This window comes from Parus major, chromosome 8 (assembly GCF_001522545.3).
Source record: "Parus major isolate Abel chromosome 8, Parus_major1.1, whole genome shotgun sequence".
Classification (NCBI taxonomy): Eukaryota; Metazoa; Chordata; class Aves; order Passeriformes; family Paridae; genus Parus; species Parus major.
In genome coordinates this window covers 14,467,605-14,494,480 of record NC_031777.1, presented here as the reverse complement: position 1 = coordinate 14,494,480, position 26,876 = coordinate 14,467,605, and the positions used below count along the sequence as shown (strand labels likewise).

At 35.9% G+C, this 26,876-nt stretch overlaps 1 protein-coding gene across 4 annotated transcripts; it reads left to right on the top strand.

Annotated features, from left to right (window-relative positions):
- Window positions 1-26,401, top strand: MTF2 (metal response element binding transcription factor 2). 4 transcript variants are annotated; one of them, XM_015636424.3, is made up of 15 exons: window positions 1-222; window positions 10,169-10,367; window positions 10,512-10,593; window positions 12,131-12,226; window positions 12,602-12,702; window positions 13,034-13,182; window positions 14,422-14,517; window positions 15,409-15,477; window positions 16,274-16,397; window positions 19,592-19,659; window positions 20,115-20,285; window positions 20,922-21,030; window positions 21,189-21,247; window positions 21,389-21,493; window positions 22,312-26,401. In XM_015636424.3, exons 1-15 carry the CDS (start codon window positions 218-220, stop codon window positions 22,664-22,666), a joined length of 1,788 nt encoding a protein of 595 aa, XP_015491910.1. In that variant the 5' UTR covers window positions 1-217; the 3' UTR covers window positions 22,667-26,401. The 4 variants fall into 4 exon arrangements, with proteins under 4 accessions (XP_015491910.1, XP_015491909.1, XP_015491912.1 ...); XM_015636423.3 differs by having other exon boundaries at window positions 22,309-26,401; XM_015636426.3 differs by lacking the exon at window positions 1-222 and adding an exon at window positions 565-605 and having other exon boundaries at window positions 22,309-26,401.
- Window positions 26,402-26,876: the final 475 nt, after the last annotated feature.

Genomic DNA, 26,876 nt, shown 5'->3' with positions numbered 1-26,876 from the left:
CCGCGGGAAACAAAAATGGCGAGGGGCTGCGCCGGGGCCGGACTGCCCGTGAGGCGGGTCTGACCGTCCCCCGCCGCCTTCCGCCGCGGGTCCGCGTCTGGGGGGCCCGCTGCGCACCGAGCGCCCGGCCGCACCGCATCGTGCCGCGCCGCCGGGGGAGGCTCCCGAGCTCGCCGATTTCCCTGTATGAGGCGGTTGGCACCACTGGAGAGACCGAATGAGGTGAGGGGTGGGGGGAGGGAGGGGCGGCCGGGCCCGCGCGGTGGGGGGAGCGCGATCCCCGCAGCCCGGGCCGCCGGTGCCGCATCCCAGCGCCGCGGCGGAGAGCGCTGCGAGGGGCCCGCTCCGGAGTGGGGGCCCGAGGCCTTTGGGGGAGGGGGAGGGAGCTCCCTCCGAGCGGCCGCTGCCGGGCGAATGTGAGGGGTCAGTGGTGCTCCTCGGTGACCAAAACAAAGGGAGGGAGGCAGCGGGCCGGTCGGCTGGGCCGGGGGCTGCAGCGGTGAGGTGCCATCAGCCTCGCGCCAGCTGTATTTTCATCTTCTCCTTTAAGGATATTGTCCGAGTAGGCTGCGTTTGCTCGAGTGCGAAGAGAGCAGCACAAAGAGGTAGTGGTGCTCGTTGGTAACTTTGTTTTTGGGATTTTATTTTTATTTTTATTTGAATTTTTTTGTGTGGCTTTGTTTTTTTTGTTTGTTCTTTGTTTGTTTGTTTGTTTGCAATGCTTCACCTCTTAATTTCTGTCAGGCTTGACGATTTGAATGTGCACAGCAGGTTTTTAGTCCACTTAAATATGGGAACTGTTGCTGGGTGAAAGGATATGCTGTAATGCATTTTCTTTTTTTTTTTTTTTTGTATTGAATTCTGTGGAAAGAATGGGCTGATACCTCTTTTACTGAAGAGAACAATATGGTTCTGTGCTGGATGCTCTGGACACTGATATTAGTGTTGAAATACGAGGGGTTGTTGTTCATCCATGAAGGATCAGGGTGCTATTAGAAGTAGAGGGTTTGCATAATTAAATGAAACAGGAAAGCAGTGTAGCATTGTGGTTGTTTCTGGAATTTGTGATAGGCCCATCTTATCATAACTTTAAAAGGTCAAATGTAGTAATGGGTAATGACATGGTTTTCTCCTGACTTTGTGTAAGGGAATGTGATCAATGATATAGACTCAAGCTGCCAGAAGTGTGGGGTAGTAACAAAGGAGTTTCCCTCTTGTTTTTTTTTCTTTTGATTTGCAGTCAGGTTGGTAAAAGTTAACCTGGTAATATTTGTCCCTTTTTTTGAGAGCTCAAATTACATTTAATTGAAAGCATTTGAGATTAAAAGAGGGGGAGAAAATGTTTCATTTCTGCATTATTAGAATGCAGGTAATGAGTTCATAGCTTTTCATTTAAAGGAGAATAAGGGAAAACAAAGATTGAACGTATGAAAGGAAGTACATAATATAGTGAAAATGAGAAGGGTCTTTGAAAGGAGCTACAAGCTGTGAAATGTGGATCTGTACTGAAAATATAATGAAGTAATGTTTTCCACAGTTAACCCTTTTTTTTTTGTCAAATACAGGTGTGTGGCTTCTTAACAAGTTGCCTTTTCTGTTTTGGAAAGAATTTAAAATCAGATGTAGATGATTCTCATATGACTTAAGATGGCTAGTCAGCAGGGTATATATATTTTTTTTAGTAGGTGAAAGAGACATGTATTAGTAGTTAGTATGAAGTTATGTTTGTCCTTCCCTGCACCAGGAGATCAGGTAAAATTTATGAGAAGAGCAGCTGTAACAAATAAGTTCCAGTTAATTTCCCAGTAGACAGTGGACTTTTGTATTCCCTGGAGATGAAAGTGAATTAATGTAGAGGCACTAAAGCATATTTTGTGTTCCTCATGTGAGTTGTGGAGGAGGAAGCTTGGAGATGTGACTAGAAGCACATGTGACTAGAAGCCAGCATGAATCTTCTCTTAGTTTGAATTGACTGCATTTTTGATCCAACTGGCCACTGGCCTAGCTGCAGAGTTGGTTTCACCTTCTTCACAGGCCTTCCTTGCCGGAAATGGAGAGGAAGTGTGTCTTTGAGCAAAACACAACAGGAGAAGAATTATAAAGCCGCAGTTATTGCTGGACAGATAATTTCCATGGAGGAGCGAAATCAAGATGCATAAGTTTCTTTGAGAGAAGGAGAGCTAATGATGAGAGCATTCCTAACGAGTCTGGACATACTTCATTCACTAAATATCTTCTAGGATAATACTACTTTACTTATGTTTCAGATCTATTTATTTTTTTAATTCTGTGGAATGCTTGTGGAGGTTGCTGTTCTTGCAGACTAACCTTAAAGAAGAAAAGTTAGCATTATGGGATTTTGGTCAGCTCTGAAACCCTTTTTTCTTCCCCTCTTCTCCTAGAGCAAGGTAGCACGTTGTCTGTTATTTTTTTCATTGCTGGGTTGCGTGTTCATACTCCCTTGGGTGTGTTGCTACATGTACTGGATTTGGATACTGTAGAAACCCAAAAGGCAGTTGGTGTGTTCACAGAGGTGCTGAAGATACAATTAAGGGGAATTTTGGTCTGAAAAGGTGTCTTGTGACGTGGTACCATTGTTTTCTCCCTGTACCTTCTGCCTTTCACGTACAAACACATGATTGACCCCAAACAAATGGCTCTTGCAGTACATTACTGCCCTGTCCTACTTCCCTACATACTAAATATGTTATTCTGGAATGATTTTTTAAACTCTAATACTTTACCTATTCATATAAAATAGATTTAAGACACTTCTAGTTAGTTAAGATTCCTTGAGGGAGAATGTGAGCAAAAATAAAATCACAAGTGATTGTAGTATCATGAACATGGGAGTACACTTATCCTGGTGACCATCTCTTTTTAACAGTGTGCATCAGTCTTTGTAAGGACAGTCATATTTCACAGGGGCAGAGAGCAAAACCCCACAGTATTCTATCTAGATGCTATCTAACAAGTTTTTTGTCACAAACAGTTACTTCCCCTCAGTCCTCTGGCTAAACTTCTTTCTGATATGCAGCAGATTCATAGACCTAACTGATAATCAGATTAATAGGCTGCAGGACCTCAGTTTTTATTACCAGTTTCTTATTTCTGAGAAGCAGAATTTATTACTTTTGTCAGGTAATGTGATGTAAATACTTTTGAAAGCATGAATCTACTTAAAACTCATTAATGAAAATATACTTTGTGATGACTAAACAGTTGCCTAAAGAGACAGACCAGACAGGAAAAATCAGAGAAAAAAAATCATAGCCAAAATATAAGGCCCTTTGAAAGAACTAAAATCCTCACCAAAGTCAGTCACCCTACTGGGATCGTAATGTGTTATGCGAAATCACATTTGATCATCATGGGTGCTATTAGGGTTGACTGAGTAAAGCTGAGAATAAGCAAGTTACAATTTCTCATCTTACTGACAAGGAGTGGCTTATACAGAATTGTTATCCTGAAATCATTGGTAGGACAAAGCTGTTCTGCCTTAAATGATATTTTAACTTCAATACATGGTGTATTTGTTAAGCTTTGCTTGAGTGGCCCATGAGTTGTCTTGCTGCATGTTTGAACAAATGTGAACTTGACTCATGTAGGCCCATGGGACCAGACTGCTTTCAAGAGCACTAAGGAAACTATGTAGGTGTGTATGATGTTCTTGTAGGGCTCTTCCTCACTGTTACAGGTTGTGAAGAACAGGGCTAATCCATAATGATTTAGAGAATTGCATGTGTTACACTCAACTTTGGAAAGGGCTGTGAGCTAAACCCAGGGAGCCACAGGCTGCTTAGATTCCCTTGGTCATTAGGGGAAATCATGAAGTCTTCCTGGAGGGTGTTTCTGGATACATGGAAAGGTGATGGCTGGTAACAGTCATTAAAGATGTAAATCATGGCCTGAACAACTTGACTGTGTCCGGTTAAAACCTGAACACTTTTTGTGTTAAAAATGGCAGAGTTTTTGAACATGGGGAGAACCTCATCCAACCTCAGTTTCAGCAAGGCTGAAGGAAGAGATTGAGCTGAGCATGAACATCATGAAATTCAAGAGATAAGAAAGCAAAGTCCTGCATCTGAAGAAGGAACCCCAGGCAAAGATTTGCAAGATTGGCTGGGGATCTGACAGATAGAAAGCAGAATAGGAGCCAGCACTGTGTCCTGTGAGCTAAGACAAGTGGTATCCTGTGCTGTAATGACAGTAGTAGAAGACTGAAGGGAGGTGGTTATTTCCTTCTACACAAAATTTATTAGACAGTATCTCAATAGAATGCTGTGTTTTGGTGCTACCACTGCAAGAGACTTCAAACTAGGAGAGTTTGGTGTAGGGCCACCAGGACAGCTAGGGATTGGAGCACTTGCTCTATGAGAGGAGCCTTAGGGAACCAGGTTCATTCAGCTTCAGGGAGACATAACTGCAGCCTTCCAGCTCCTATGAGAAAATTAGGATGCAATTAGTCTCTTACAACAGTGCGTGGCAGGAGGAAAATAGGTAACATGCCTATTTTGGAATAAGAGAGATTCTGATGGGAGAGGGAACATTCCCTCTCCCCAGGGTGGCAGCTCAGCAGTGAAACAGGGGCCCAGGGTGCTTGTGGGCCACCTGGTTTGGCCTCATGTTGAGCATGGCTACAGAATTCTTGAGAACCTTTCTACCCTGAATTATTTTGTTATCCTAAACAACACTTAAAAACTGAAAGTAATTTTGATAATGTATTTCTTATCCCCCACTCATTACTCTCTACTTTTGTAGACTTGAGGGATGCCTAGGTTAGAGTCCAGTTGCCCTTCTTTGGTACAGTTGGCCTTTGGTTGTACCAGCATACAAAATAGTGTAAAGTTGAGGAGTTTCAAGTGTGTTTTGTAGATGTTGTTTGATTGGAAAAGCAATATTCATTTCAATCTGTGAAGCAGTGTAGAGGATAGACTGTAATCTGGATTTGTATTTGATCCTTTGCTTGATAGAAGTAAATGGCAGTGTACTAATGTAATAGCCAGTTAGTGTGTAATTGAAAAGTGACTATTGCAATAATGTTGCTCTTATGGAAAGCAAAGTGTTTTTTTTTCTTTTCTATTACCAGTTTTATCAGCCTGAAGTTTGCACCTGGATTGGGGTGGAGGAAATTAACTTAAGTTTGACTTGTCATCCTGTTAATTTTGACTGTCTTCTTGGCCCAGCGGAATCTTTTTTTTTTGGGGGAGAAAAGTATGTTTGCCACAGTGAACAGATAATGGTTGGTATGAGATCTCATAAATAGTGGAGAAGCTGAAAGGAAGAAATGTGGCCAGGATCCAACATCTCTTCAGCTGTTAACGTAGATACCAGATCCAAGTCACAGGCAATGTTGGAAACATGGTTTTAGCTTGGTTATGTGGAGCTGGGTAAACAAGCTATGATTATTACTCTCCGAAAAGATTAATTTCCCTTTTCTGCTGTCTTCTAGCTGTGAGCACTTGTTGTTTACCTGGCTTGTTTAGTCACCAGATCTCTCTGTGAGGTACTTTGTTTTAAATACCAGCCAGTAATTCCATATTAAGGGAAAGAAAACTGAATAGGAAGCTAATGGAGAAGCCAGCTTGTCATTCCAGAGCTGCTGGGAGGGGAGCAAGCGGCTGTATTGGATAAGCCATGTGTGAAACTGCCATGGTTTTTGTGTGTTCTGAGCCCTTGCTAGACCTCCACTCCCCTCATTCCATGTGGATGTTAACTCTCCTGTTTTAAGGAGAGAAGAACAGACTGCTAGTATTTACAGTATCTTACAACTTCTTCATAGTTCAGCTTTCTCTAATAAAGTTTGCAACTTCAGACCAAAAAAAACTCTGATTAATCAGCAGTAACATCATACTTCCAGAATCTGAAATTATTATCTCTAGTTATCCTAAGCTCTTTCACTATATTTTTCTTTCCTGTAGGATACCATACTTCAGGTTTTGAGATAGATCCTAAACCTCTGTGGGCTGTCTTCCTATAATGCTCTGTGTGTGATTGCTATTTGAATTCCCTTCTGATAAATCTTTAGAGTAATCATCCCTTTACTGTGATTCGTATTTACTAGGATTAAATGAGCTATTTGTCCTGTTTTGGGTTTTCTCAGTGGATTAATATTTTCTTTTCATGTTTTTTGGGCACTTTGTTGTTGAAACTTAGTATCTTTAATGCTTCTAAAAACTATCTGTGCTCATAGGGTAGCTATAATCTGTTACTGGTGCAGCATTTGTGAATCAGGCAGCTCTTCTCGAAATTTCCTGAAATTGTATGGATTGTCAGTGAACCTGACTAGTTCAGTCATGCAGTTTGGCAGTGCTAGCTGAGGTAGTTTGTGTCCCAAGTTGCTTGTTTGCATTTATTCAGTTGTGCTTACAAGCCATTCTTTGAAACAGATCAGTGAATTGAGATGGCTGGGCAAAAAACAAAACGAAACAAAAAACAACCCATCAAGGGAGTTTTTCTTGACAAGTTTTTGCACAACAGTTGTTGAGACTGAAGGAGTACAGGAGTATAAATGATTTTAAGAAAAAGACACTTGTAAACAAGAATGCTCAGGCTTTTTAATCCTCAAGCCTCTTCATATCTTTTTCCCCAGCTGTCCCTTCTGTAGGATAGCTGTAGAGGAGTAGAGGCACCGAATGAACACCAAAAATTTCTGACTGCTGATTAAGAGGTTAGAGTTACTAGTGAGTCAAAACTAGCAAATGTAATTTTGATATATGCAATGCTAGGCATAGTAACTGCTTATGGTTCATAAATGAGACTGATTTAGGTAGTTGACTTTGTGAGGCAGTTTGCCATTCCTGTTGACAATCTCCTGCTTTTCCAACATATAAACTAATTCATTAAGTAGATGAATAGAAGGTATCCTTCTGCTTGGCTTGCTTGAGAATATCTGTGACTACGATCTAGACTCCAAGGTGAAAATCAGTGAGCATTTTCAGTACTTCATGACATCAACTTCTGAAGAAAAGGTGGAAGTGCATTTCTATTTTCAGAAGTGTATCAGTGTGCAGACACATTTTACTGACTGCCACCATGAACTTCTGAAAGATTGTATGGGTATATAAGTACTTTGTTTTTGCATTTTAAGTGCTAGAGTAAGAATTCAGCACAACATGCTTAGCATTGAGTAATAGATGTAAAGCCATACACGCTTTATGACATACAGTGTAGTTTGGTTGTGGAAGTTAAATGATATAATGAAGATATTTATATTGTATAGGATTTTTTGAAAAACAGTGCATTTGATGGCTATTGTGCAATTATAAGTTCTTGGAGAGAAATGTTTAAGATGGTGGGGAAATTGTTATTTGGAGGTGACTAATTTTGTTGGTAACCACATTATTAAATGTTAGAAACATGCTGTGAAGCTAAGAAAGACTGGAAAGCAAGTTGCTGGAAAATGTGGGACCTTTACTTTCTTGCCAATTTTGAAATTCAGTTTGCATTTTAACTTCCAACAAAAGTATTATTTTAATGGTAGGTGTGACTTTTTGGCATTCCACTACAACAGTTAGAGCTGTGACAAGACAGAAGGCAAACTAGTAACATTTTATGCAGTGTAGCTTTTACACTGGTATTTACTGCATTTCTTGTGCAGGGGTTCCAGAAGGTACTTCAGAGACACCTACTTTAAGTAACTTATGTCCTGTTCATTAAAGTCAACTTGTTAAAACAGTTGACTTCCTACTTAGTCGCAGTCAAAAACATTGAGGGAAAGTGTTTCTGTGGAGAGAAATTTCCTATCCGTGTGGAAAGCAACTGTTAAGTTACTGTCAGCCTATTGTAATAAGTAACCCTATTTTCAGTCTCTGAGACAAACCATAAAGTGCCACAGCAGGACATGCTTCATGAGCTGTTTAGTTGTCACTTCACCACTGCCATCACTCACAAAGAGAACAGTGTGGACAATGGAGAAGTATCTGGTTTATTGGCTCACATCTTCACTGTGTATCAAGCTTCTTCAGGGTCTGAAGCTGCTGTTGTGTATTTATGTTGTTGTTTAAGTGAATGTATGGGTTCATTTAAGTGTTTTGTGTCAGAAAATTATGCTCACTTGTTACGATTTCAGTGGTCTTGTGAGCCAAACTTTTGTACTTAAGAGAAAGCTTTTGAAGGCATTTTTAAAATAAAAAGTTCACAGTTGTTTCTTAAGTGACAATCTGTACTGTTTATGACCAATGAATTTGTCTTTGGTACAAGATCTTTCACACATTTTTTCAAGTACTGGAAAAGAAGAGCAAACATTCTTGCCTTGTAGCAGGAATGAGCTACCTATTTCTAGGCTAGCCTAGCTAGGCTAACCTATCTTTTTCTAGGGTCTTAAACTCCAGAAAAAAATTGGTAAGAAAATGTTTGAACCTCTCTGAGAGTAGTTCTATCAAACCAGTTGTAAACCTGATGTTAGTGCCAAGAAAGTAAAAAATAAGTGTCCTGGACTACCATGCTTTTACTCTGTTATTGTAAACCTATTTTGAATGCTGCATGTATCCTGTCTCATTTATCTGAGATTAGAGTAGAGCTGAGGAAGAGAAGCAGTAACTTGAATTAGCTTTTGTGTCAGAAGCAGCAGAATTGGTTAGTCCTTATGTGAGAAATCTGGTTGGGTGGTGGGTCTGAACATTGTTACTTGCATCATGAAGAGAGAAGATGGAAAATGACAGTTTAATTTTCTGATGCAGTAATGAAGGTTGTCAGATGAAGTGACAAGGTGTCAGCTGTGAAACAAGCCATAGGATTTTTTTGTTCCTCTGGTCTTCCCTAGTCATGCATTTCAATATTTTTGTCTTTGGGATCAAGCAGGACTTAAATTGGTGACCCAGTTGTGCATGAGGATGCCAGAGGCCCATTATAGCTGCTCTTACTGTCATGTCATTGTTAAATGTCACATTAATTATAAATATGCTTACAGCAGCTGATTTTCTTGTACCTAATCTCTTTGGTTTAAACTGTTTAATATGATATTTTAAGCCATTACCTTTCCAGTTTTATTGTCATATTAAATGTGAGTAGTAAATTCTTTAGAGAGAAGATTCCTTTCTCTTTGAAGCTGTAGAACAACTTCTCAAATAACTGTATAGCAATTCTCAAACTGTATGGCACATTGATTAATTTACTGCTTTTGTTGGTGCTTTAAGATTAATTCAAATGTTTCTGGTGCTGGTAATGTACCTAAGATAATCCTGAGTGAGGTGAAACTGCTCTTCAATTGACTGTATCCTATTTAATTCCCTGATCCCTACTTGTGTTTGCATCCTAGTTGCCCATACATATATATTTTCTAGGGAAAAATACATTTGGATATACAAATGGTAGCTTTATTACATAGTCTCATATTCTGAGTATTACTTATGAAGTTCTTCCTTGTGCAGTCTCTGGTCCTGTTTTATAATTTTCTGTATTTACTGCTTTAATTGAAGTGTATTGTTTGACAGCTAGTCTGGCATAAAGGCATATACACACTTACATATGATTACACTATATATTGAGGAATATATGAGGAAAAATGCTTACTCATACAAATAATTTTGGGTTTCACATGTGAAGAAAGGTTGCAAGATCTGTTGTTTTTTCTTCCTTAACATTTTCCACCCTTACTCTAACACAGAGGAAAAGTTATTTTACATAAGAAATTCAACATGTAGATATTCTTCCTGTGCTGGGAAGCTCTACATTTTTGCTTAGTGGCATTGCATTGATTCTGTGTTGGAGGTATGTCAGTATTTACAGCCGGCATAATTCTCAACCTGTACTGTTCCAGCCAAGGTACTACAGTTAGAATTGGTTTAGGACCTTTTTAGCTTCCTTGGAGTTTTAGAAAACTGGCAGTGATTTGAGTTTTGCATAAGTAATCCTGTATTGAATATTTTTGGTGTGTTTTTCAATGGTTCTGGTGATTTTATGAAGAGTCTCTGAGCTGGGACGTTTGTGCATCCCCATCCTCATTTACATTAGTTGATTTCCTAGGACATTTCTATAAACTTGTCCCTTTCAGATTTTGTACACTTGTATAGTAGCAGAGGCACCGCTACTGAAGATGTGTAAAGTCAGTAAAGATGAGCAGGTCTTCTGTTACCTGAAGTTCTGGAGTTGGTTGTGTTGGTATTTCCTGTCCATGGTTCCTTTAACCCAGTTGTGGTTCCCTGTTCTCTTCCTTGCCTTCCCACAGAGACTCCACAGCGGTGGGTAATTCACTGGTCCATAAGCGGTCTCCTTTACGTCGCAGCCATAAGAGCTCAGCATCTCTGGCCAAGCTGTCGTTACGTGATGGACAGAAAGCCAAAAAGCCAGTTTGTAAATTTGAGGAAGGTCAGGATGTCCTAGCTAGATGGTCAGATGGCTTGTTTTATCTTGGAACTATCAAAAAGGTAATCACATCTTTTAACTTCACTGGAATCTTAGAGTGTCACATACTGTTGAAAATTGCAGCATTGTCTCGCTTTTGTAGTATTAAATAAATTCTTCTGTTTGGTGCTTTTACTCATGGCTTCTGCTACATTTCTGTCTTTCAGATAAACAAACTGAAACAGAACTGCTTCATTATATTTGAAGACAGTTCCAAATCCTGGGTTCTCTGGAAGGACATACAAACAGGCAAGAACTTTCATGAAATAGTCATTGTTTGGCATCTTATTTGTATAGTTTACTGTTATCTGTTAAAAAATATGATTATAATATACTCTTTTTATACTAAAGAGTAATATTATTTAATGTGATCCAGGAATAAAAATTACACGAATAAGAAAAAAAATATTTTCAAACAACTCTGTCATTGAAGTAACTGTTTTGTTTTTGGGCTTTTTTTTTGTTTGTTTTCCATTGTGTGAGGTGGAGAAGCCTTCTAAAAATAATTGTATTTGAGTTTGGGTGGGGGTAGATTATGTTCTCTGCTTCAACAGAAAATTCCAGGCCCTAATTTACACCAAGTTTATATTCTTGAACTGTTTTCAGTTGAAATGACATAATATATGAGGAAACTAAAGCTTGGTGAATCTTACGTTTGAACAGTTTGGACATTTAAAAGCAACACTGTAACTGTTGCACATAAGAAACTGTTACAGATTTTGGAGTATTCGTGTAATATAAAGAAATGTGTAGTTATCAAGTGAGGCACATATTGTGTAATACCTTTTTGGTTTTCAGACATTTTGATAGTAGTTTATATTTTTCTAACCTAATGCTAATGAAGCATGGATGATAATTTCCTTTGAAAACAAGTTTCAATTTCCTCATTGTACAAAAGCAATGGAAATCTGCTCTCGCTCTTGTTGATTCTTGATGTTTAAGCTAAACACTGTCTACTTAAGCTTTGTATTTATAATAGCAAAGAATCAATTGCTTAATTTCTTGAAGCTTATAAAAATGCCCTTCTGCTTCTGTATACTACTAGTTTATGATCTCTGATTAATTTATGCAAATTATCAAAATTTAGTAAATGAGTATGAGAAAATTTCAAGTTGATGATCCTTATGAGTCCCTTCAAACTCAGAATATTCTGTAATTAAGAAACTTGTATTTTAATCACCTGTTATATTGGTATGTGGTATAAATGGAGCAAGATGTAGTTTTGTTTCCAGTTTGCAAACTTATTTTTTCTCCTTCCTCTACCGTAACTGTGTGCTTTTGTATGCTTGCAGATATGTATAAATAGTAATAGCAGTGCTGATGTTGGAGTTTAAGGCAGCTTTGGCAGATCTGTCAAAAAGACATGCAAAGTGTGTATGTATTTACATGGAAAGAAACATTAAGTGATATAAATGCAAAAGATCTATTGGTTGCCCAGATAGTATTAATTTATAGGTATTTTTTAACCTAAGTTTACATTCTTTATTCAATTACTGAATTTTTATTGTTGATGTTGAGGAACCATGGACTGCATAGTCAGTAGGCAATATAAAGCCTGTAAATATCTGATAGCTTATCATAAGTGATATAAATATTTATAATACAGTCTATATAAAATGTCTGAATATATTCTTATTAAGAAGTTTGGCACGTAACAATGTGTTTCTACAATGCATGCATCTGTAAGTGAAATTATGAAGAAGGCTATACATGTGGTATACTGTGTGGTAACTGTTCCAACTGCAGATTTAATCTGAAAAAAAATCACAATCTCATCTTTGTCTAGGAGCCACTGAGAGTGGGGAAATGGTCTGTACAATATGTCAGGAAGAGTATTCAGAAGCACCAAATGAAATGGTTATATGTGATAAATGTGGGCAAGGTAACTAGATTTTTTTTTTCTATTTACTGCATTTTAAAAGTTGTTTTGATTTGTTTCACAAAGGAGGATATTTGCCCGGCTATGACTGACTGCTCAACTGATCTTAAATTTTGTAGCCCTTAGTGGCTATTAACAGCTCAGTGAAAGATGATAATCCATGTTAAAGTGACTAACACCTGTTCTGTAAGTCAAGATTATTTTTTTCTACTAAGAAAATTTAAAAGGCCATTTTGAATGTGTTACCAATCTTTTTGTTCAGGTCATTGGCACTTAACAATGGGTAATGCCTTATAGTTGCATTAAAATTATGTATAGTTAATTCTGTGTAAGTTTTTGTCATTTTAATAACAGTTTGGCTGATCATTTTTCATACAGGTTATCATCAGCTGTGTCACACACCAAATATTGATTCCAGCGTGATTGATTCAGATGATAAATGGCTCTGTCGACAGTGTGTCTTTGCAACAACAACAAAGGTGTGTTTCTAGAAAAATAATGTAAATACATTTCATATTGCATATGTCTTTATCTTTGAAATTGAAACAATAAAAATATATGGCTTTTTTTAGTGATTTCTTTTTTATCTTTGATCTGAATGCAAATTTTGTATGTTGAGAAGTAATGCTGTTTTTAGAAATAGATGATGTTTCACTAGTAAACAAACATGCTAGTATTAAAACATAAATGAACCTGAAAATATTTGACTTGAAAGTTATGAATAGTTTTCTACAATTAAATGAAAAGCTTTGAAAGTTTCAGAAATATGTTACTGGTTTTTTGTAAAGTTATGTATCTGTTTTGGCTCAGAGAGGTGGTGCGCTTAAGAAAGGACCAAATGCCAAAGCACTGCAAGTCATGAAACAAACGTTACCATATAATGCAACAGACCTTGAGTGGGATGCAGGTCATAAAACCAATGTACAGCAGTGTTACTGCTATTGTGGAGGACCTGGAGAGTAAGTAATGGATAATATGTAAGAACTTTTCTAGTGCAGCTACAAACTTGGACTCTTTTCTTGTAGACTTCCTTGTGAACTTGTTAGTTTCTGTTGTGTGTACATATCAGAGACTGGATGCAAAGTGGGATTTTGAATTCTCTATACATTTTTGAAGTGTCTCACAGTAGGAAATACATTATTAATTTCTTTTCTTCTCCCATGAAATACTTTGGTTTGCTTTAATTTTGTCATGTGACCATCACAGGTATCATCACAGTACATTTGTAAAGAGTGGGAAATTTTTTTTGTGTTGTTTTGTGTTTTTACTGTTGATGTGTTGAGTTTGGATGGAGTTGTTTGTTGATAATCTTGCAGTTCTAGGCAGAATTTTTCTGATGTTAACTTGGCTCTGTCATAAGTCATGAAAATAAATATACCTAGAGATTAATTTATTGAATAGATAGCTGTCTGATTCTACCATAATGTCATATCCTGATTTTCAGTCACTGTGAGGGGAAAGATTTTTTTTTTTTTTTTTCCCCCCTCTTATGACATTAGAGTCCTCTGCTGGTTATTTTTTACAAGAAAGGCAAGAAGAGGGCTTCTTAAGCAAGTAGAAATGAGTACTTTGGTGTCTACATGAATGAGTGAATGAATAAGATAGTGTTGAAGATCTGAGGTCAAGGCAAGTAGAGAGTCACACAAAAAAGCAAAGTTTTTGAGTGTATACACACAGGACAGTGCTCTGGTTTGAGACTTGCAAAACTGACACCATGTTTGTTCATGGTTCCTTTTCTCAAGGGAGAAGCTGAAAAGGAAATGGTGTAAACTGCAAGGTTTCTTTTGAGGATTCAAGTAGTTGGATCCTCAGAACAAATGTTTGTGACTTAATGCAGTTGGGTTGTGCTTTAGAAAATAACAAAGAAACTAATCTAGTATGTCAGAAGGAGCTTGTATGGAGTTCCTGAATTCTCACTGAGAATTAAAAGGTGGATGTTAGAGTAAATTAATTAGGTTTTTTCCTTAATTTAGTAACTTTTTTCTTTTACTAGGCCATCTTTTTATTATTACTAGTCTGTCTTTTCTAGTAATCGATTATGGAGCTAAGTGTTACTGAAATATCTGTAGAGATGACTGATTTATAAACTGAAAATCTGTTTGGGTCAAAAGATCTCTTCCTATTTAATTTAAACATAATGAAGAAACTATTTTCAGTAACTTTTTAAACGCATCTTATGTCTCTTTCTGTTGTTGAAGCTGGTATCTAAAGATGTTGCAGTGCTGCAAATGTAAACAGTGGTTTCACGAGGCTTGTGTGCAGTGCCTCCAAAAGCCAATGCTTTTTGGTGACAGGTAAGAAAATTAAGATGTACTTTATGGTTGTATTTATTTTAAATGTGGAGGAAGTCTCACATATGAGCTTTTATTAAGGCATCCATAACACATTGGTATTTGTCAAAAAGGAGTTGAGTTTTGAGTAAAGTCTATACACAAGACAGTCTGTGTTTGGATGCCAGGAAAATGTAGTTCTTCATCTCAGTTGAACGGGGGATGCAGTGGTGGATGGTGGAGAGGTGACTAATGAAGAGTTGGATTCCACCTGTTACTGCCTTTACTTTGTGTGGAAATCCTTTATAAGATAGGTGCAACTCTACATCCTCTGTTCATGTGTGAGGAGTTAGGACAAAAAGAATCAAAAAAGAGTGCTGATCTGTGGTTTTATTTTAAGCGGAACTTGGAGTGCTTCCAGCAGATGAAAGGAAAACTGGATAAAAGGATCAAAGAGCATTTAATTCACTATTTATTATAATTTTATGTGGGAATTTTTCTGGAATGTATGTGTGGAGGAACTGAGTTAGGACCCAGAAATGTATGGGTTCTTAAAATGCATATCTACGTTGGTGCATGGGTTTTTGCATTTGAGAGATTATGCTGGGGACATTACAGAGCACCGTCACTGATACAGTCACAGGTTGAGGGACTTTCTCAGGCATAAAGAAACAGTGGTAGCAGGATGAAATTGAAGAAGTACCTTGTATCTGGCCCAGTAGGTATCAGCACAGATTACAGAAGTTGCTAAAGTAAGATAAAGAATAAAGGGACTCACAAATACAATTTGCCCAAGTTTCTAGCTTGCTTAATTTCCATTTTTTTTTCATAATCAGGGTGTTAAAACACTGTGTGTGTGTGTATGGACAGCCACAACCCAGACATGTGTACATATACATATGTATATATTTTTAGGTTTTATACGTTCATTTGCTCAGTTTGCAGTTCTGGACCAGAATACCTCAAACGTTTACCCTTGAGATGGTAAGTATGGCTTTTTTAAAAAAGGGTGAGTTGAATACATGCTCTACTTTTCTTTTTGGTGTTTTGGCTCTCCTTCCTAAAAAGGAAATCTGTTTGTTACCTTGAGCTGTTTCCTGAGTCATTCTTGCTGTGTGTATGATCAGGGATAAATCTCTTTCAAAGTTTATCTTTAAGGGTAGAGATATATTGTGATTGCATGCTCTTGGGATTCAATCCTGGAATCATTCAGTGGAGTAACAAGCAACTACTCACTTGTTGTGTATGTGAAGATTGAGATATCTAAGTTAAGTGGTTTTTGCAAGTTTAGGATCCTGCTGTATTATGTAAGCCAAACGTAGTGAGTACTAGAGCACACATCCTGATACATTTTATAATAGTTTCCTTGAATAGTCTTAATGGAACTAGTCTGTAATAGAAATTATATCCAGTTTAGTGGATATATTATGTAGTGCTAACAAATACATGGTGGCAATTGTCTTGTTAAATGTTAATTCACCAAAATGCTTGCATGAATTCAGACTTGCTTACATATCCCATGGTCCAGAGCAGTTTGGAGTTTAAAAAAATATCATGACAATGAGATGAGGCAGAAATAAGTGAGATGCAAAACAGAAGGAATCACTTGAAGAGAAATTGCAGGAGGCTTCATAGTGTTGTCTGGATTGAGTGTCTTAAGTTGGGCTTTGTGTTCCTCCACCTGTATAATGCTAATATCTTTTCTACTAAATTGTTTCAAAGGAAAGCAATTGGAAGAAAAATACTTGTTTTCTCTGGTTTTTTTATTCAAATATTCTAGGGTAGATATAGCACATCTTTGCCTTTACAACCTAAGTGTTATTCATAAAAAGAAATATTTTGATTCGGAGCTTGAACTTATGGCCTACATTAATGAAAACTGGGATAGATTGCATCCTGGTGAGGTAAGTAAGTAGAATACCCTTTCTTGTTTTTAAATCACAGTGCATACGTATGTCCTGAAAGTTGACAACCTGTGAACTTTTCTACTCTGGATGTTAAATCCTTTAGTACCTTAAAATCTGGTAATCCCAAATAGTTCTTGATTTCCTTGCAGAAATTAAATGCCTTTTGAATGGTGCATATTTTTCCAAACTGTAAAATTTCTTCAAGTTACCCAATTACTTGCATGACAAATTTTCATTACTTAACCGTTTATTCTGTTGTGCATCTACGTTCTCTTTTAGTTTCATAATTCTTTTATTACTTTGATATTTTCATGTGCTGTGACCTGAAAATCTTAAGTGTAGAATTGAAGGCAGAGTGTACTGCATGTGAAGACCACATTCAGTGTCTCTAAGGTGTAACACATCCTTTATGTGTTAAATATTTTACTCAAAATTTTCTTCTTTTCATCCTAATACTTACAGTGGGGGTGGTCAGTTTGTGTCCTGTTTGTTTTTGATCCTTTTCCAGTCAGATTCAGCTACTTGTCAAGACATTTCGATTTTAGCTCATTACTATACTAGTTATTTTCCCAGCTATTTGATTACTGAGCATTTATCATAGCATTAAAGGAAATCCATTTACTCAAGCAGATTGACTTCATATTTAGCGAAGAGGACCTGTGTTGGCCAGGATCTTTGTTTCTGCATGTGAGGTTAGGTGCAAAAATTTATGACATAAGTTCAAAGTGGCATACTGTTAGTAGTATGCATGAAAATTCTTTAGGGTTTAGAAGGTTTTTTAATAAATGGTATGTAATGGGTTGAAATTTTCTGTCTGTATATCCTACTTTTATACTTCTCTTGAGTAAATTCATACAACTGTAGTCCATTTTTACTAGCACACACAATTTGAGAACCAACTGTATGTTCTTGGTTTAAATGAGTAACTGTTTTTCATAAATAATGGAAAATAGTCTAAACATATATATTTTAAACTATCGGTGTCAATAGTGTTTTAGAAAGTCAAGCAAACACTAAAGCATTACTAAAAGTTAGAGTAATGAATACAGATCTGGTTTACTTTGATACGTATAACATCTTTTGCCTAAGTCACATAAAATAAATGTCTGTCATAACAAGTCTTGAGGTTTGATTGAAAAAAAAAAAAGGCTGTACAAAATTTAATTCTCACACCATTTTTTCAAAATAATGAATCTTTTTGCTGTTGTACTGTATAGCTTAACAAGTGTGTAAGCTGTATTTAATTTTGAATTTTGTTTTTCTTAGTGTTGAGGGAAATGTGGAAGAAATTATGTTCATTTAACATAATATTCCTTATATTTAGTGGAATTTCATGTCAGACTGGCTGGTCAGAGCAGTGGAAGAGGAGGGTGGAGCTGTCATTGATTAGGAGTACATAAGCCATTTTGAAGAAGTTGAAAGGCTACCGTCCTCTTTGTGCTCTTCCCCTTTCTGCTTCTAATCCATCCATGCTCAATCTGAGAAAAACATGTAACTAAAGGGGAGGAAGGAAAGGGCAGATCCAAAATAAGTAAACTCACTTCTTTAATTAGTATTTTCAATTCTTTAATATTTCTACACCTTCAAGGAAACTACTAATTTGAAGTCTGAATGCTACTTTTTAAAGGGCTAGACTTGGAATAAGTTCATACAAGCTGTATTGAGGAAATTTCAATACTTATTCTAAAAAGATTTTAAACGTCTTTCATGAAATTGGCAAAAATTAGCTTGAAAAATCTGATTAACTTGTTAATTAGGGAGATGAGAGAAACAGAAATTAGTCGCAGAAATAATTGACATGTACAATATAATGATTTTAGGGGTTTTGTGGTCTACTTAAATTGCCACTATTAAAAATGACACTTTAGTTTCCTTCTCTACCTATTTATACTTGAGTAAGAGGGAAAAGGGTTTTAGCTGTAGGTGAGACAGTAGTAGTAAATGCTGGAGTTCCTAATCCAGTAATTTTCAACATGTTATTTAGAAAGCAATAAATATGTGATAGTTTTCTGTAGTTTAGTGCTGCAGAGTTGCAAGACCTCTAGATAGCAATGGATTGTATGGCATGCATACAGTGAAGATGGAAAATAAGTTGTTAATTTCTTTGGCTAAAACCACTTGAACACCTCCCTTAGCTTTGGTGGTCAGGTAGACTGTCAATCTTGCCCAAAATCATGTTAAAAGGTTGGGGTTTATGAGTATATTTATTCACTTATTTTTAGATGTTATCACATATTCTTTGACCTTTTCTGTCTTGTTTGGTGAGAATTGTATTCTTTAGAAATTATCTGATCTTGAGTATTTTGTTGGGTTTCTTTGAGCTGCAAATGTTGTACAGTCTGCTCTTTAGTATTCATATTAATAGTGAAATTTATAAAGTGCTGTCAGCTCTATAGTTAAACATACAAATTTTGGTATGGCAACTGGAAATAATGGTAGTTTTGCTAGAATTGAAAAGTAGATATATAAATATAAATGTAAATAATTTTTTTTGCATTATGGTACATAAACGTTGTGTCTACATGATGGTCACCACCATACTTTTTCTGCTTTTCTCTGTAATTCTTTATGCAATTTTTCGGAGAGAAGATTTCATGCTTTGAAAGCTTCATAGGGACTAGTTATTTCAGGCTTTGGTGAAAGGAGGGAGGTTAGACTGGGACTTAGCTAAGGGGGCGTGAAAATAGATCTACTGCTTTGGGGTTTTTTTTAATTCAAATAATTTTTCTGGTTTTTTTTTTATCAAGTTGAGTAGTGTTAAAAAATGTGAATTGTGTCCTATGGCAGGATTTTGCCATCATTATCATAAATAATTAGTTTTCTCTTTTGTCTATATAGTTATCCTCTGTTTGCAATCTCAATTAATTTGGGAGTACATACAGAAGATTTTTTGTTAAGAGTCTCAGTAGAGCAATCTAGTGTTCTTGTTCCCTCATTATACTAAATGTTTTTGAGATATTTTTCTTGTACTTCTTAAAAGTAGAACTCATTCTATGGCCTGGGCTTGATCCTGGCATTAATTCTGTGGATTTAAATCACAAAATATGTGGGATTATGGTTAACATGTAACCACAGCTAATATTTTGTTAATGTAGTTCACATTTAAATCTGTAGTTATGACGACTCAATAACTGGAATCTTTCTATTATTAAAGAATTTGAGAGGTTAAATGATTTCTTAATACTTTACAGCTGGCAGACACACCAAAATCTGAAAGGTATGAGCATGTCCTGGAGGCGTTAAATGATTACAAGACTATGTAAGTTATTGGTCCTTTTGTTTTAAATATTTGCCTATTTAATTTGACTTAGGTTAGTCTTCAGTCTATGTAATAACCTCTCTGGCTGTAGATAACATTTTAAATTTTAAATAATGTTCCTAGTTATAATATATAATTTTATATATATATAAATATAATATATATATTATATAATTTTTATATAATGTTCCTAGTGTTTAGTTTTTCAAACTATAACATGACATAAATATTTTGATTGTAGCTTATACCAGGAAGGAGAATTGTTTTAACTTCCATCCTCCTTCCACTTCACATTCTGTTTTTGAGAAGGAGGACTGTGATGGGGTAATGAGGGGAGTAAAGTAGCATTTGAGTGAATATTCCCTTAGGCTAATTTTGTTTTGCATGTACCCTGCTATTTTAAAAGTTGTGTTCCCTGGGATCAGAATTTTAACAATTAGTTTAACATTATCTAGGTTTATGTCTGGAAAAGAAATAAAGAAAAAGAAGCATTTGTTTGGCTTGAGAATCCGAGTTCCTCCGGTGCCACCGAATGCTGCTTTAAAAGCTGATAAAGAACCAGAAGGAACTTCACATGAGTTCAAAATTAAAGGCAGAAAGTCATCTAAACCAATCCCTGATGTGAGGTAAAATAACCCAGTCCTTCTAGCAGTGTTGTGGTTAATTTGGGCTACTTTTGGGTATTTTTTGGTGCCATCAAAAAAGGCCTTTTCTTTAAAAAATTAAAAAAAAAATAACTATAAAAGCAGATTATTTGTGAGAACAAGGTCTTAGAACAAATGTAGTTAACTGTCCATTAGGATTCTTCTAAAAAATCAACATGAAATACAGCAGTAAGAACAACAGAAAATATACCAACTTTGCTGTCATTTGGGAAACAAAACCTTTTGCCTTACTGGATCTCTTAGGCAATAATCTAACTAGAATCCTCAATAGGAAATATGTTGTGAAACAGTAACTTGTATTGGTTATGTGCCATTTTTTTCATTATGAGTGATCATATGAATAAATGATATTTAACACTTGTTCATTCCTCTTCAACATTTGGTAATCAGTAATGTCCCTAGAAATACATTGAATCTGTTCTGTTATTATAAAGACAAAACCGTGTAGTTTCACAAATTTTGATTTGACAGAATCACCTCATTTAATACAATGCTTTAGAGATAATGATCTAATTGTATATTCATTGCCAAAGGAAAACATGTATTCAATGAAAATTATCATCAGTAATACAGAATAAAATACAAATTTTCTTCTAGGGAATTAAGTAATGGTATAGAAAGAAAGGGGAAAAAAAAATCAGTAGGTCGTCCACCTGGTCCCTATACAAGAAAAATGATTCACAAAACTCCAGAGTCATCTCCTCTGGTAAGGATATTTCTTCCCCCTTCCTCCCTTCCTTCTAATTGCATCATAAATGTTGAAGAAAAACATAACAAGTTAATATGAATTTGTATTCCCCCTCTTGCTCTCAAAATCAAAAAGAAAGAATAAAGTTGACATACCTTTTTTTTTTTCCCCCTTAGGATAATGAACCAGTTCCAGTGATAGAGAACCCAGCCTTGGAATTACCCTGCACTGTTGGGTAAATTATAAAAAACCAAACAAACCCTCCCATAAAACATTGCAATGCCACGTAATTTATCTGTTTGCTTCTGAAATGTCAACTCAGTTTTCAGTATAAGATTATTTTTTTACATGGCAAACTTGTTATCTTGTAAAACAGGAAATCTGATGGAACTGCACATTCATCCAATACCTCAGATGTGGAATCCACAGGTGCTGCCAGTATGAAAGAAACTACCTCATCTAACATTTCCAGACATTATAGGTAACTACTCAGTTACTCTATCTGCTATAAAAATCAAGATTTGCAGTGTATTAATTTTTAACAATTTTTTTATCAGAGTAGAGCTATAAATAGCATGGGGAAATACAAAGAAGTATGATAAGTGAAAATTTCTCTGTAGTAATTCTGCTTGCAACTCAGAGGGATTTTTTGGTGCTCACTAATCATTGTTTTTGATGTAAAATATGTGGCTAAATGACATTTACTGAAAAGGATTAAACTGTGTAAACATTTGCTGAGCTTAGTTTTCTGCTAGTGGTCACAAAAGAACTGATGCACTCTGAATTAATTTTAGTAGCTTTTGTTTTTGTAGGTTTATGTATTCATGTTATGAAATACTAAGTATGCTGTGATTTTCTAAAGTCAATAGAGCATGAAAAGATTTTGGCACAGAGTTTATAAATAAATTATTAACTGCAGTCAACCTTCCTGCAAGCAAATTGTTACTTGAATGTTTCCTTCTTTCAAGTGCAGCAAAGAGAAATTTCTCTTTTATTAACACACGTGGATTCTACTATTTTGTCTCCCCTTTCTGGCTCATGCTATTGATTGCTTTCATGAGTCATTTTTGTATGCATTATTGATATAAATAGTCAGTTTTTTAAAAGCTTATGTTTAATTTAGAGTTCTGAAATTGTTACCTAAATGTCATACGTAGAGTTACATACCTGTAGGCAAAAAGTATTTTTTGAGTGAAAAACAGCAAAAGTTATTACATGAGTGGCATGAAAAAAACTGATGATGCAGCACACATTATGAATTCCCTTGGAATTAATGCTGTGGGGTTTTATTTTCAGTAGTTTATCTGACTCAAGAAAAAGGACTCGTACAGGAAGAACTTGGCCTGCTGCAATACCACATTTGAGGAGGAGAGGCCGCTTTCCACGAAAAGCACTCCAAACTCAAAATTCAGAAATTGTAAAAGATGATGAGAGCAAGGAAGATTACCAGTATGATGAACTCAATACAGAGATACTTAACAACTTAGCAGATCAGGAGTTACAGCTCAATCATCTGAAGAACTCAATCACTAGTTATTTTGGTGCAGCAGGTAGAATAGCTTGTGGGGAAAAATACCGTGTGTTGGCTCGTCGGGTGACACTTGATGGAAAGGTGCAGTATCTGGTGGAGTGGGAAGGAGCAACTGCATCCTGACTGTAGGACTGAACATTATGTTCACTGCACTGTCATCTGTAAGTACAGTTCATAATGCAGAGCCACCAGAGAAATGGTCTTTAAATGTGTTTCTAAAAAAAAAAAACAAAAAACAAAACCAATTTAGCCTTAACATGTAATTGTTATCATTACAGCTCTTGTGATAAAGACTTATCTTTTTAAAATCTGATCTGAGACTTAAATTTTTTAATCTGAACATTGTTAGATTGTTTTAGGTTGGGATATTTTGGGTTACAATTGCTTAAAAATGTGCATGGTGTTTAAAAAAAGATGACATTTTCTAGAGAACATTCCATGGATACAGTTATTGTGATTTAGAGAAAATATTATGTAGATAGCACAAATATTTGAAAAATCTTGGTTTGTTTTCTTACCCAAATGTTTGCAGAAATGTATTTCTATTTCAATACTTTCTAGATTTCATAAGTGCAGTGTATATAATGCCTACTGAAGACTGTAAAATACTGAAGTTTTCTTTCAAACAAAGTGTAAAAAAAAAAAAAGGAAAAAAAAAGAAAAAAAATATATTGAGCCTGTAAATTGCTCTGTGACCAGACTTCATTGTCTTCTTAATATATTCTCTGTGTGTGTGTGCGTGTGCGCGTGTGTGCGTATATACAGAGGTGTATATGCACACACAGACCTGGGCGTGTATATAGATGTGTGATTGTGACCTATGCAATACAAATTATGGGATCGGTCAGCTTCTGAGAATACATCCCATAATTCTTTTTTCAGGAATAGTTGCCAGTATTTACACAGCAGCATTTCTTCTCAGGCTTATTGGGTGCTGTTGCTTTTTATGTACTAAGGAAAAGTGTCCAACCAGTGCAGCGTGTTCTGGCAATGGGTGCAGTCATTGATGTTCATGTGCTCTACATTCCATTATTTTCCATTTGAATTAACTGTTAAAAAATAATGCAGGATCTGAAGATTTTGAAATTAATTCTACCAGAAAGAACAATTTGAAAGCTCTTGTGGTACTCTGATTGTAAATTTCATGTCCCAGTTATAAAGTAAGTTGACAGGAGTCGTGCAGGATCTCTACATATCTGTAGAAACAGTCATATTTTGATAAATGTAGTATGAATTAAGTGTATTATTGCACAGGGTCAACAAATGTTGCCATTTGAAGTAAAATTACTGATTTTATTACAACATTACCTCTTTGTGTTTATAAAATGTACCAAGTTTTTAAATTGATAAGATTATTTTACTTTTTAAAAAAAAAAAAGTCAAAAAGTCTCTTGCCAGTATTAGATGTTTTTTCTTTGTCTGCTACTTTTGAGGGGGTTTTAGCCAAAGAGTAAACAGAAGAATATTTTTATTTTGGTGGTCATTCACTGTATAAGGTTAGTTTTCTTACGTGCTTACAGTTTGCCACCAAAATAAAACTATATAACATTAACAAATGACAGAATGGTTTAAAGTGTACTGCCTGACTTAGTACTTATTTATTCCATTACTTGGTTATTTGACTTTTTCTGCTCATCTTGAACATCTTGAAAAGGTGATTTTTTTTTTTCCTGAATTTTATTTGGTCACCTTATAGCCAAAGGAAGCAGAGAAAGCTTTTTATCCTGTGCTTGGCTTATGGCTGGCTGGGTTATATTAGCTTTACAAAAATGTTAATTCAAAACTCCCACTTCTGTTTACCTTCACTAAAATGTGTGGGGTTTTTTTTTTCTCACACCCTCAGCTATTAATTTAATGTTGCCTTGCCTATAGCTGCAATATTTTGATAACACAGCAACTTCATGTTAATTTTTGAATGTTTATATCTTGAGATAATGCAAAATGTAAAGCCTTTGTAACCTTACTCACATCATCTGTATTCGTCTTTGTTTCACTTTATTCAAGTCCTTTAATTCTAACTGAACACCAGCAGTATTTTTCATAAAGATTCATTTAACGATAAATATTGGAATGTACTTGGGGACTTTAGTGGGGGAGGTGTGGGGAGAAAATACTTGTCAAACTTCAGCTGTCCATTGACCTAAGTATTGTGAATGTCGTTTCATTTTTTTTATGGTGGTTGACTTAACTCTGATGTTCAGTTTGTATTTTTGGAATTGCTTTTCTCTTAGAATTAAAAGACCAACATTAAATGTGTGTATTTTTTGATAGAGAAGAATGAGTTTTGATTCTGTACTCTTGTGAAGCACATACTTGGTTGGTGGCATCTTCCCATCCATCGTTTCCCAATCTCTAGCTTTCCTGTTCCTGTCCTGGAGACACTTGCCCTGCACATAGACACTAACTGGTGTTCCAGCTATGGTTGAGGGATGCTTTGTTACAAGGTGTCATGTACTGGAAAATGCTGCAATAGTGCTGCTGAAGATAGAACTAGAGTAGTAATTAAAGCACACCTACAAATGCCTTTCTCATTTTATGTGAATTTCATTGTATGTAGTGGTGGTGTGTCTAAAGGAAAAAGAAAAATGTTGCTGTATGTAATGATTTCATTTTGGTATAACTCGATCATTGTATGTATGCATGTGTGTAAATATATGTAATTCAACTTTGTTGTGGTCACTGATTTAGAACCATTTCGAAGTGTGTATTTAATATTTTTCCATTATGTTTTATTTGTATTACAGTAGTATTTAGGTAGGAAAAGTCTATTATGAGCGTTCTAAAAATATAGGTATCGCATGAACAAGACAGCAAAGAAATAATGGCACAACACTGGTCAGAATTGTAAAACATACATCATAGCAAACTATTTGTCAACTCATTGTTCTCAACAAAAACATCAGCAGGAATTTTGAATAAAACTATGGATTTTCTATGCATAACAGACATTTTGACTGAGATTATGGAGGAATTTTGAAAAATATCTAAGCATGATACATGAAATGAAGGTCAATGTTTTGATTTAACGTGAAGACAAATAAATTAAAAAAGGCCTTTAAGGTGAAGACAAGCACTTTATTATCTGGAGCGGGGGGGGAAAGATAATTTAATAAACAGAAAAATTGTTTGTCTTTGAAACATCCTACTAAAGTGATCTTTAGTGTTATATTTTAAAAGGAAATTGGTGAATTGAGATGGAACATACCAAGGCTGACGATGGAGCAATAGTTAGAACAGAGTGATAAGAATAAACTGGACAGAAGCATCAGTTCTGAGCACAGAGGGAAGAGGATGAGTCTTGCAAATGCTACGCAGGTAATATGTTCAGGCATGTCTCTAGTTGACTCGTGTCTGAATGCAAAATAACCCTCCAGTTAAGGGCATGATGAAAGAAAATTACGTACTGTAGAAATGGAGAAAAGGGTTTAGGATGCTAAGTTTTGTTTGGTCAATGTTGAACTTAAACTGATGGTTAAACACCCATACGGATATGTCAGATCTACTGATATCCTAATTTAGTTAGAAAAACATATTAATGCACGAGTTAAACTCTGGAGTTGTTTATGTTTGTAGAAAAGTTTGCTGGTTTTTTTCTGGGGGGCTTTGTTTTTTTTTCTGTAAATTGGATCATCTCTTGGTGAGGTGTAATGAAGAGAAAAACATGGGAAAAGTCTTTTAGAGTCTCTGAAGGGAGTTGGAGGAGGAACAACTGTCTTTTAGCAGAGGTAGTGCAGGACAATAGAAAGAAAAGCAAAAGACAAATACCAGTACAAGCTGTACAGAGTCTGAGAATGAGCTTGAAATTTGCTGTCTTTCAATTTTATCATTCACCAACAATGAAACAAGATTTTTGTATTGTCTTGGTGTTTTACTGTTTTGCATTTTTGCATCCCTTGATGTTCTCAGCCTAGCTCATCTCTGCTATTTTTTAAATCGGGTTTGAACATATTTCAGCATTGAGATCCATATACCACAATATGAACAGTTGTTCTGGTTTTCATTAGTACCAAAATATTTTTCCTGCATATACTAGTTTTTCAAACACAGCTGTAGTTCATACCATTCTTTTCATATAACCATTCTTCTAATCTGTTTATTGATACTATTTCATCAGTGTGTGTTTTTCTTGTTCTAATTTATGTTTCCATCTTCTCAATTTGACAATACCCAGTTTACTTCCCATTCTTAGCTACTTAGTATTTGGTGCTGATTGACTTCCATGTGGTTTTGGTTTCCTAGTCTTCTGTTTATTTAATGTTCAACCCAGGAACTTCCAATCTTGACATCTGCAGTTTTACTCTTAACAAGCTCATTTACTTCAAAACCTGCTTTA